We start from the raw sequence: 11,976 nt of genomic DNA, 5'->3' as shown, positions 1-11,976 counted from the left end.
CCGCCACGTTCCTCTCTCCAGAGTCCCCTCTGCACATACTCAGAGGGCTCCTGGTCCTGAGCACCCTGATCAGTGGGTCCAGTACACACAGCTGGCTGCTCCTCTCATGTCCTCCATGCAGCCAGCCTGGCCTGGAAACAGTTGTGCAGTCTGCGCAGGCTCAGCTGGGTGGTGCTGTCAGAAACCCGTCCCCATTCTGTGTCAGGAAATTCACATGGGCCTTCCTCAAGCAGGTGGAGGCCTGTCTCTCAATGTTGTTCTGTGCCCTGGAGACAGTCCAATCAGCCAGTCCTTCCTGGGAAAGGCGCCCATCCTCCTCTGCAGGGACCTGGGCTGCAATCTCTCTTCTCACTTTTCTCAGGGTACCCAGTGCTCCGGGGGGGCAAAGGCTGTTCCCTGGCTCCATGCCCCTGCCAGCCTCCCGGCAAAGAAACTCATCCAGGCTCACCGTTTCCTCCTAGACACAATTTCTTCCTCTCCAGGGCTTATTCCCTCGTCAGGGTGACAAAATGGGGTGTGTGTGTGTGTGTGAAAGGGGTGAGCTGGAGAAGAAGGGAGGCACTGCCAGCCCTCACCCAGAGAAGCCTGCTTGAGTCCAAGGCCACAAATGCACCCACCCATCCCCTTTTCAGGGCCTCTTGCTCTGTCCACCTGTAAATGTGCCTGTCCCTCACTCTGGGAATCCCAATTCGCCTGCGTCCTGTTCCCCCTCACCCCTCCATCGCTTTTCTATGCTGGGCCTCCGGAGACTGTTTCCTGCCTGCATCCCTGCCACCCCCCAGCCCCAACCCCACTCCTGTGCCCTACACATCACGTACCCCCAAAGGGATCCCCTCTCCTACCCGAGCATCTTACTCTGGTCTCAGCTTCCCCAAGTGGAGGCTGCACTGGCTTCGACAAAAACTGTCCTGTGCCTCCTCTGCACCCCCAATACGAGAATCAGCAGAGATCGAGCTGCCAGGCTTGCACAAGCCCCCCGGGGAGGGTGGGGCCCCGGACCCGGGACCCTCTCCAGGACATGGTCTCCTTTGCTGTGTTGCCGCCATCATTTCCCTGTGCACGGCAGAGGGGGAGGGGTGCGCCCAGGAACTAAGAGCGAATCTCTTCCCCATCCTCTCACAGTAACTCCTCTGGGGGTCAAAGCCTCACCCCCGCCCACCCTGTCCCACCCTGGAGTCCCCATTTAGCTTCGGGAGGACCGACGGCAGCTACTTGTGGATCACAAAATGAGACCATGGGAACATCAGCGGCAACTGGGTGGGGGGAGAGGTGAGGCAGAGTCCCCAGAGAGGCCCTGCTGTCGTCCTCCATTTCCCGGGTTGTGCCTAGGCCCCCAGAAGCACAACCAGACCCCAGGGTGCAGCTGGAGAGTGCCTCCCATCCGCCATCCGCTTTGGATGGGGCGGAAAAACCCCGAGGATGTCCTAGCGCAGTTCACGTTGCCCCAGCCGACCACGTGAGGGCGCGCCCTGTGTTAGTTTGGACAAATTAAAGCTCCTCTTGCGGGCAGGCCTGGAGCCCCCGGGGCTGGACCAGGGCGCGGGTGCCCGTGGCCTTCTCTGGGCTGCCGGCCGCCAAGCTCCCGGCCGTGGGGCCTCCCCTGGGGCCCGCGCTATTGGCCTCCAAACGAAGTGCCCCCCTCCTCTCGCGCTCCCGCAGCCTAGGGTGCACCTCTCCGTTCGCCTTTGCTGAGCCCTTCCCGGACGAAAGCCGCCTCTCCACTGCGCCAGGAGCTCAGGCCCCGTCCGGGGCGCCCCGCTGCGGGCGCCGCGGCGCTGGAGAGGCGCGATCTGAGAAGCCAGCGGCCGGAGAAGGGGCTCCAAGAAGCACAAGTTGGCGCTGGCCCCGGACCAGGCTGTTGTTGTTCTCAACGTGGTCCGCCATGAAGCTATAAAAAGCCGAGAGAAGCGCCCTCCCGCCAGAGCGCAGCGCGCACGCCCAGCGAGCTCCGGAGGCGCCAGTGGAAGCTGCGGCGGTGTCTCGCGTTCGGCGGGATTTCTCTTCGCCCCAACTCGGCCTAGGTCTGCGTCCCCAGCTCCAACCGCCGGCTCGGACTCGGTCTCTGACCCCAACTCGGTCCCCTAGCCCGGCCCCGGCTCCGGGCCCCCCAACCCTCGCTCCGGCCCGGCCCGGCCCCCACCCCAGCCCTGCCGCCCGGCCCCAGGCCCGGCCGCGGCCGCTCCCGCCTGGAGCCGCCGCGCGCCCCCAGCCCCCCTGCACCCCCTCGGCCCCTCGCCTTCCTCTTCCCGGCGCGGCCCCCCGGCTTCCGCGCGCCGCCCGCCACCAACCCGCTTGCTACCATGTCTGTGGAGCTCGAGGAGGCCCTGCCGGTGACGACCGCCGAGGGGATGGCCAAGAAGGTGACCAAGGCTGGCGGCTCGGCGGCGTTGTCCCCATCTAAGAAGAGGAAGAACAGCAAGAAGAAGAATCAGCCGGGCAAGTACAGCCAGCTGGTGGTGGAGACCATCCGCAGGCTGGGCGAACGCAACGGCTCGTCGCTAGCCAAGATCTACACTGAGGCCAAGAAGGTTCCGTGGTTCGATCAGCAGAACGGGCGCACCTACCTCAAGTACTCGATCAAGGCGCTGGTGCAGAACGACACGCTTCTACAGGTGAAGGGCACCGGCGCTAACGGTTCCTTCAAGCTCAACCGCAAGAAGCTGGAGGGCGGCGGGGAGCGGCGCGGAGCCCCGGCGGCCGCCACCGCCCCGGCGCCCACAGCGCACAAAGCGAAGAAGGCGGCTCCAGGCGCGGCCGGCTCCCGGCGCGCGGACAAGAAGCCCGCCAGGGGCCAGAAGCCGGAGCAGCGCTCGCACAAGAAGGGCGCTGCCGCCAAGAAGGACAAAGGCGGCAAGGCCAAGAAGACGGCGGCCGCCGGGGGCAAGAAGGTGAAGAAGGCGGCCAAGCCCAGCGTCCCCAAAGTGCCCAAGGGCCGCAAGTGAGCGTGCCGGCTGGTCAGAGCGGCCGGCGTGGGCTTTTAAGTGTTTTTGTTTTTCTACCCCAAGTGACGTAGATTTTGTACGGCTCGCCCTGGCCGGGGCCGCGGGGCCTGGTCTGAGCCTCAGGGAGGGGCCCCGGGTCCTCTCTGGCTTTCCCCTCCCCCAACGATGTAGCGTTTTTCGTTGTTTGCTTTAGGTTTTTGAAACAGCCCTGGCGACGCCTCTATTGGCTCTCGGCCTTGGCAACGGTCGTCGTCATGGTTACTGGCCCTTAGGCGCTGCTGGCCGAGGCCGCGCCTGCCCACCGGGCGGGGGCCGCTGGTTGGCCGGGCCCAGGCGCGCCGGGACGCGGAGGCCGCGCATCCCTTCCCGGCTCCCCACCCTCCCTGCCTTTGGGTGCGCGACAAACAATCGCTTCGGGCTCAGGGCTGCGCGGCGCTTCCCTTCATTCCATGGGCCTATTTTTGGGCACAATAAAGCGTTTAAACCTTTCAACCTCTCTCGTTTAATCTGAGTGGAATAGAGGTGGGCGCCTTCGGCAGGCGAGGTTGGAGGGCGGGCTCTTCGGGTCCTTATACCCCAGATCTGTTGGCCAGTGTAATCCTGGATGGAGCCAGGGGCCTTCAGCAAGAGGTGGGAATTGCTGGCCTGGGACGAACTTAAAGTACCTGGGGCAGGGAGATAGACAGGTTCGGTCCCTTAGGAGGGATGGGTGTATCTGCCCGCACAGAGGGGTCCATCGGCCATTGCCGTGGTGGGTGGGGGGATTAATGGGTTTTCAGGGTTAATGGTCAGGGCCCTTGCCAGGGACCTCAACGTGGTCTCCAGAGAGGTGGGTCTTACAAAGTAACACCAGACTGGCCTGTAAGCTTAGTCATTCTGATTCCAGCGAGAGTTAGAGATTGTGACCGGGACGAGGTGTGGCCAGAGAGTGGAGTTGTCGACCACAACTCAAAGTGTGGTCTCAGAAGGGTATTAGCTCTCCCTGAGCCTACTGGTTAAGCTGGAGTGCAAACAGGACCCAAAGGATTGCTGGGAAAATTAGTAGAAGCAGAAGGATCCCCAGCCCGGGGACACTCTGGTGTCCAGCATATGGGATAGTTGTCTGTCCAGTTGGGCAATAGGCCAAGGTTTATTCTGACAGATGTCCCTAAAAATGGACAACTGCAAAACAGGCCCCCAAGGGCAGTGGGAAATGGGGAAGATTCTAAAAGACTGGGTATATACTCATACCAGTGTGAGTGACCCTGGGCTGGGGTTAGGTGAGAATGCAGGAGAGCTCATTTTACTTCCTATGTTTTGCTTCCTGTGTAAAAGACTGCAGAAACTACAGGTGGGGGGCAGGACCTCCTGGCCATAGACTGGAGGGGAGGGAGCATTGCTGGAGAGGAGCCCAGGCCTGCTGCTACCCTTGATCTGGGCCTGGCAGACCTCTCTGGCGCCTGGGTGAGTTGCCACTCCATTCCCTGTGCAAATCTTCATAACCCACTGGGGCCTCCTCCCTGCTGCTTCCTGCTTCACTGAACTGCAGAGCCAGGTGCCAGTGAGAGTCCTATCTGCCCTGTCCTGGGCCAAGCCCTGAGGACACAGCAGTAGGCAAAACCAGTCCAGGTGCCTGCCCTGCCCAAGCTCCCTGGCTAGTGTGGAGACAGTGAACGATGAGGGCAGAGTTACCACCATCAGGACACAGACGGCTGTGGCTGGAGTCTGGGGGTCTGGGGCTCCTGTGGGCACCTAGGAGGCAGGTAGGCCTAGGCTGGCAGCTCCACCCCTGCTGCCAGCTCATGTCCCGGTTGTCCAAATCTGAATCTCTGGGGCTGGGCCTGGGAATCAGCCTTCTGACCAGCTTCCCAGGTGGTTCTGGGATTCGGAGGGCTGGGAAGGGCTGCAGCAGGGGGCCATGGGCACCAAGGCCACCAAGGCCTCAGACATCTGTCCTCTGTGGACGCTGCTCCTTCCTGCCTGCCTGTTAAGTGCTCCATGAACAGAGTTTCATCCCTCCCTGAACCTCCCTCCCTAACCAAGTCCTCCACCTTGCTGACCATCTGTCCTTTGAGGACATCCTATCATGTCCAAGTGCCAGCCCAGGCCTGTCCCATACTCCTTGCAGGGCCAGCCAATAGGCCACCAGCAGCAAGGGTCCAGAAGAGGCCTTGGCACACCCAGGATGCTAAAGAGATGGTGCTGCTGACCAGCTAAATCCAGGGCCCCAAAGTGCGCTTTGGGCTGTCCTTATTCCTCATTGCCTTTCCGTATTTCTCACCAAAATCTACCCTTTGCTGTTCACACTACCTGCCTCCACTAGTGGCCGCTTCCTCTGGTGCTGCCTCCCACCCCTGCCTCCTGTCACCATCTCTTCATTCCTTGGCATGGGCCCCAGCTTGCTGTCTTCCCCACCCTGAGGCTTGCACCCTCTAGGAGCACTTAAGCACCCAGTAGACCACCCCTCAGTGAGACAAGCCATCTACTTTGCTGATAATATTGTGAGCTTCTTTTGGGGACCCAGCCCCAGGGTGGTCACATGACTGAAGACCTGGCCAGTAAGTGCTCAATCAGTTGTTCACTTGGCCACAGTGATTAGGTCAGAAGTGGGTTCTTGATCCAGTGGGTTCAATGCAAGTCATTCCTGGGACTTTCCCTGGAACTGCTGAGAAACAGGTGCTCTTTCACTGGGATCACTAAATGTTAGGGATGTGGGCCAGAGTTGCTAGTAACTATCTTTGTCAACATATAGGGAGAGCTCCCCTGAATAAGGAGCCAAGATAGAGAAAATTGGAGCCAGGAAATGGACAGATGATTAATGACATTAATGGAGCTTCTGGATCAAGCCATGCCTAAAGCTTGGATAGCCCTGACTATCCTGTCAGCCTATACATTGCTTTTTGCATACATTAGTTTGGGGTTTCTGTTGCTTGCATCCTGGTCTTTCTCTCAAAGGAATGACTCACCTAACCCTCCCCACAAGCCCATCCTGGACCTTGTCGTCCTTTCAAATTGCTCTTCCTCTGAACCACCCTTCTAGTGTCCCATTCTCTGCCCACAGGCCCCTCCCCTCCCTTTTTCCCAGCTTGTTCAGTTGGCCCCTTCAGCTGGGCGGCTTTCTGACTTCATGGGACCTGTGCTACTGTGGGGTTCACAGAGTAGATCCCACATCCCTGAGAGGTGCCCTAAGTTGATGCCGCATGACCACAACCAACCACACCGGAGTACTCACTGTGTCTGGTATTCTGAGGACTCACAGGCCTGATCTCAACCTCAAAACAACCCCAATCTTGAAAAAGGGTGTTCAAGAGCCAAATTTACTGATGCAGTTGCTGAGACTCTGGGAGGCCACACAGCCAGGTCAAGATTCAAACCTGCTCTATGTAGCTCCAAAGCCTGTATTTTTCTGCCCTGATGCTTAGCTCCTACAGTGGGCTGGGGAGTCCAGGATCCACCATTTATTTACTGTGTCTCCTGGACTTGGCTTCAAGACGCCTCAATTCCAGTTGAACATTGAAGTCACTTGACACTGTGAGGCTAAGGAAGAGGGCGTTCTAGAGGAGGTGACCCTGGTACAGCAAGGAGGTAAAGGACTTGTGTGCAAAACAGCCCAGGCTTGAGCTCTCCTCTGCAGCCCAGTGCGGATTAGTATTGGGGGGCAGGTGGGAGCAGCAGGTCCCTGCTAGAGGCTCCCATAGTGGACCTATCTCCACTATGATCTTTGGGTCTGGGGCAAGATTGTTCTCCCCAAGTCTGTTTCCTCATATATAAATGGTGCTAAGAAAGACTTTAAAATCACTCATCTGCTAACTAGGCAGAGTCTGATCACAGTATCTCTGGCCAAGACCTCTAGCCTCTGCACCCCCAATCCTTTGAATCCCCCTGGGGTTAGCATTCTACCTGTCGCCAGGGCTACTCTGCTTGTGATGTTGCCTCCTCCCTGTGAGCCTCCTCAACATCTCACCTCTGCCTTCTGGGTCCCCCAGTCTGCCTTCTCCCTGGCCCCAGGACAGCTCTGCAGACCCTGCAAAGGCCCCATCCCAGGGTGTGTAGCCTTAGTGACTGGTAGAAGGGGATCTTCAGTCAATGTCCCTAGACCAACCTGGTCTAAAGCTGTCTCTCTGCCAGGGCAGGGCTTGGAGCTGAGCACAGGGCCTGTTGGGGAGGGTCTGAGCTCCTAGCACAAGGGGTGCTGCCATCTCACTGTCCCAGTCATCACATCTTGAGTGATGTGGCCCAGGGCATATTAGCTCTTCCAGCAGCTCCACCAGTTAAGAATAGGCAAAGGTCCTGGTTCTTCCCACAGCAACTGCTGTTAGGGCTACTTACACTTGCAAGCTGGGGGCGGTGATACTTGCAGAGGTATGGGAGAATAAAACATCTCATATGCCAAGGGTTTAGTCCACAGTCATTCATTCAACACCTCCTGGATGGGGCCCCTTCTCTTGGACTGTGCCAGGCTGGGGGTGAATGGGAGCAGAGGCAGTGATGGGATGCAGTCACTTGCAGGAGAAGGATAGATAAACCAGCAAGCTCCTATTAGGGACATTCCAGACTGGAAACCCCACAGTAGCACAGGCTGCTGGGTTTGGGGAATGGTGAAAGGTGTAGTGGTAAAAGCAGCGGGGGAGATGTGACAGGGCATGAGGCCGGATAAATCAGCAGGGCTTCAGGTTCCCATGTCAACTCAACAGAGAAGGAAAACCAGGGAACTGGCTTGCACAATTGTAGGGGCTGATTAAGCAGTTTCTGTAAGGCTGTATCTCCAAGACTGATGGAGCTTGAAATCCACAGGCAGGTGGTCAGGAGGGGAAGACCATAAGCACATGAACATACTGAAACCCCACTAGCACAGGGAGAACCCATGACGACAGACTGAAACCTGTGTCTATTCCTGTTGCCTCTGACCTCACTGATGAAGATAGAAGCTGGGACCCTTAGTCACAGAGCTAGACGTGCACACACCTGCCCCAGGAGTCAGAAAAAACTGAAGGAGAGTCTAGGAAAAGCACAACAATTGCAGGTCCAGGTGCTGCTTCATGCCAATCAGGTGAGTCAGCAGATCAGTAATCCAAATGGTTGCTTCATTACAAATCTGGTGAGAATCTGCCTCCTGGCCCACCCTGATGGAAAACATACTAGTCAGGGAGTTCTAGAAAATATGGTTCAGCCAGGCCAAGTTGGCATGTTGCAAAGCCCTGCCAATTCCACAGTTAAAAATGGGTGTAGGAGGTGGTGAGGAGGGCTTCCAGACCAGGTAGAACATTCTGGCCAACTGGAAGACACAGACTGCACATGAAGAGGGGCAGTGACTACCCAGCTCTTACTGATTGTTTTCAGAGCTTCCCAGTTCTCCAAATAATGTTAGAAGAAGCACCTCCTGAAAGTTTCCATGTCCTTCTCTGGAGGCTGGGAGTGGTCTGGACATCCAGGGAGGAATGGGGTAGGGTACCTCAGTTCAGCAGTGGTGCCTGGGTGTCGGAGGCACCTCCTCAAAATTTTTCAAAGTGGAAACTAAACTTTTCTGAAATTTCCCATTATTTTAAAATATGGGCTTAAAAAACAAATACCCCATACCCATTAGACTGGCTACTATCAAAAAACAGGTCTGGGCATTGTGACTTACACCTATAATCCCAGCACTTTGGGAGGCCAAGGTGGGAGGATCACTAGAGCCCAGGAGTTCAAGACTAGCCTAGGTAACAACGAGACGCCCATCTCTCCAAAAAATACAAAAACTAGCCGGACATGGTGGTGTGTACCTTTAATCCCAGCTACTCAGGAGGCTGAGGTGGGAGAATCGCTTGAGCCCAGGAGGTGGAAATTGCAGTGAGCCAAGATCGAGCCACTGCACTCCAGCCTGGGCAACAGCGCCAGACCCTGTCTTAAAACAAACAAACAAACAAACAAACAAAAAACACAGAACATAGCAAGTGTTGGCAAGGATGGGGGGAAACTGGAACACTTGTGCACTGTTGGAAGGAATGTAAAATGGTCCAACTGCTACGTAAAACAGTATGGCAGTTTCTCAAAAAATTAAACACAATTACTATGCAATCCAGCAATTCCATTTGTGGGCAAATACCCCAAAGAATGCAAAGTAGTGATGAGAAGAGCACATTCATGTTCATAGTAGCGCTATTCACAATAGCCAAGAGGTGGAAGCAGCCCAAGGATCCATTGACAGATGAGTAGATTTTTAAATACGTGATCTACCCATACAATGGAATATTATTTAGCCTTAAAAAGGAAGGAAATTCTGACCCATACTACCACATGGATGAATCTTGAGAACATTATGCTGAGTGAAAATAGCCAGTGACAAAAAGACAAACACTACATGATTCCACTTGAATGAGGTATCTAGAGCAGTCAAATTCACAGAGATAGAAAGTAGAATGGTGGTTATCAAGGGCCGAGGGGAGGGAAATATGGGGAGTTGTTTAACTTTCAGTTTTGCAAGATAAAAAAGTTTCAGAGATTGGTTGCACAACAACGTGAATATAATTAACAGTATTGAATGTATATTTTAAAATGTTTGGCCGGGCGCAGTGGCTCACACCTGTAATCCCAGCACTTTCCGAGGCCGAGGTGGGCGGATCACCTGAGTTCAGGAGTTTGAGACCAGCCTCGCCAACATGGCAAAACCCCATCTCTACTAAAAATACAAAAATTATCTGGGCATGGTGGTGGGTGCCTGTAGCCCCAGCTACTCGGGAGGCTGAGGCAGGAGAATCACTTGAACTCAGGAGGCGGAGGTTGCAGTGAGCCGAGATCTTGCCACTGCACTCCAGCCTTGGGGGCAGAGCAAGACGTCTGTCTCAAAAAAAAAAAAAAAAAAAAAAAAAAGGCTTAGATGGCAGATTTTATGTCACATGCATTTTACCAGAATTAAAAAATAAATACATATTGTATGGGCCAAACAAAATCACTGTGTGAGCTAAATGTGGCCTGAAGTCCCCCAGCTTTGAGATTTCTCAACTAAATCTTCTATGAGGGCCCTTCTGGCCACTTCACAAGACAAGGAGCCTCAAATGGTGGTGTCCTGAAGGAGACTCAACCAAAGGAAGCCATACACTGGTGAAAGCCAGAGACCTATCTGCCAGTGCTGAGCATCTACACCTGGGTAACAACCTCTCCATAGAGAGTTGTCATTAGGACCCCAGAGCCTTGCCCAGTGCAGCCTATAAATATGCCCTCACAGAGGCTACTTTTCTTGCTCACCTCTTCTTGGCTCTCCCATCCCCTATCCTTCTTCTGGCTGCCTTGGTTAGGGACTGTGAAAGACTGCCTTTTATAACTTTCTGTGGTAGGACGGGGGGTTGGGTGGTGCCGTGGTTCACACCTTTAATCCCAGCACTTTGGGAAGCCAAGGCAGGAGAATCACTTGAGCCCAGGAGTTTGAGATCAGCCTGCGCATCTCTACAAAAAATATGAAAATTAGCTGGGTGTGGTGGCATGCGTCTGTAGTCCCAGCTACTTGGGAGACTGAGATGGGAGAATCACTTGAGCCCAGGAGGTAGAGGTTGCAGTGAGCCAAGATCGCACCACTTCACTTCAGCCTGGGTGACAGAGCAAGACCCGGTTTCGGGGAGAAAAAAAAAAAAAAAAAAGGTCTGTGTGTACTGAGGACCCTCTCAGTTGGAGAGTCCTCAGAGGAGCCTGAGCCAAAGCTCCTATCCCCAGGTAATGAGGTTCAACCCTTCCCATCACTTGTTCCTCACTCTGGTTGAGAAGAAAGAGGCCCAGGTAAGAATGGGGAGTTTCTACAGGCCCAGAAATCTAGGAGTCTGAGGTCTCACTTATTGCCTCTGGTTCCCCCCACAACACCCACCCTCTGGGCTCTTCTTGGCAACAAGCAAAATCTCATCCAACTTCCCCAAGCTGATACACTCCTCCCAAGTCAGAAGTCCTGTGGACTTGTCCTTAACTTACCTATGTCAAGCCATATTTGCTTGCCTGGGTCTGCTTCCACCTCTATACAAAACAGGGTTCAGCTTTAGGTACATAAGCGTTGCATGAGACAATGGATTAACATGGACTGCAGACGGGACTGAGGGGCAGGCACCTGTATCCATCAGGACCAGAAATCCCAGGGACCCTCTGCCTCCTCTAAGGCTACAGTGCAGGGTAGCATACCCTTAAGGCTTAGAGCCAAGCCTGGTCACTGCTAGAGGGTGAAAGGGAGGGAGGTGGGAAGGACTGCTATCTGGGAGCCAAGCAGAGGGGCCAGATGGCCACATCCTAGGCCTGCCCCCACCTGCTCCAGAGAATGGTAGAGGGCCAGGCTCCACCTGGCCACACCCAGACAGGCAGGTAGGAGCTACCCTGTTAGGTCCCTGAGATTTGACTAAGAACAGAAGAAAGGGGAAGATGCTTCATTGCTCTAGTAAGCAGGATTCAATGTTGGCAAGGTGGGAAAATGAAGATTCTTATGCCCCTGAAATACGTGAAAATTTGGAGAGTAATTTGGCAATACCCAGTAAAGCCGATGACTTAGAGAAAAAGAAGTTGCAGAAGCTTCAGTTTATGTAAACCTGAAACTCATAAAATGATACTGCATGCTCTCAGATGTAAGGACTTGCTTTTTTTTTTTTTTTTTTCCTCAGATGGAGTCCTGCTCAGCTGCCCAGGCTGGAGTGCAGTGGCATGATCTCGGCTCACTACAACCACCATCTCCCGGGTTCAAGCGATTCTCCTGTCTCAGTCTCCCAGGTAGCTGGGATTACAGGCACCCGCCGTCATGCTCGGCTAATTTTTGTATTTTAGTAGAGACAGAGTTTCACCATGTTGGCCAGGCTGGTCTTGAACTCCTGGCCTCAGGTGATCCACCTACCTCAGCCTCCCAAAGTGCTAGGATTACAGGAGTGAGCCACCTCGCCCGGCCAGGATTTGCTTCTAACATCACATTTATATGAAAGTATAAAAACCTGAATGAAAAAGAAACGAGCCCCTGCAGGCATTATATTCTTTCATGTTAAAATGGAAAGACCTCACCAAACTAATTTGCAATCATGAGAAACAGTGCGGAGATGGTAATGAAAAACAAAGGGAA

General features: G+C 54.7%; 1 protein-coding gene across 1 annotated transcript; it reads left to right on the top strand.

Annotated features, from left to right (window-relative positions):
* Window positions 1–1,187: 1,187 nt before the first annotated feature.
* Window positions 1,188–3,434, top strand: LOC104655363 (histone H1x). The gene has a single exon (XM_010354778.2). The coding sequence runs from the start codon at window positions 2,301–2,303 to the stop codon at window positions 2,940–2,942; it is 642 nt and encodes a 213-aa protein (XP_010353080.2). The 5' UTR covers window positions 1,188–2,300; the 3' UTR covers window positions 2,943–3,434.
* The last annotated feature ends 8,542 nt before the right edge of the window (window positions 3,435–11,976 follow it).

Source organism: Rhinopithecus roxellana, chromosome 1 (genome assembly GCF_007565055.1).
Source record: "Rhinopithecus roxellana isolate Shanxi Qingling chromosome 1, ASM756505v1, whole genome shotgun sequence".
NCBI lineage: Eukaryota > Metazoa > Chordata > Mammalia > Primates > Cercopithecidae > Rhinopithecus > Rhinopithecus roxellana.
This window is presented reverse-complemented; position numbering and strand designations above follow the sequence as displayed.

Bases quoted from the DNA above. Each gene is read 5' to 3' on its own strand.
- LOC104655363 (XM_010354778.2), top strand. From the start codon at position 2,301: ATGTCTGTGGAGCTCGAGGAGGCCCTGCCGGTGACGACCGCCGAGGGG.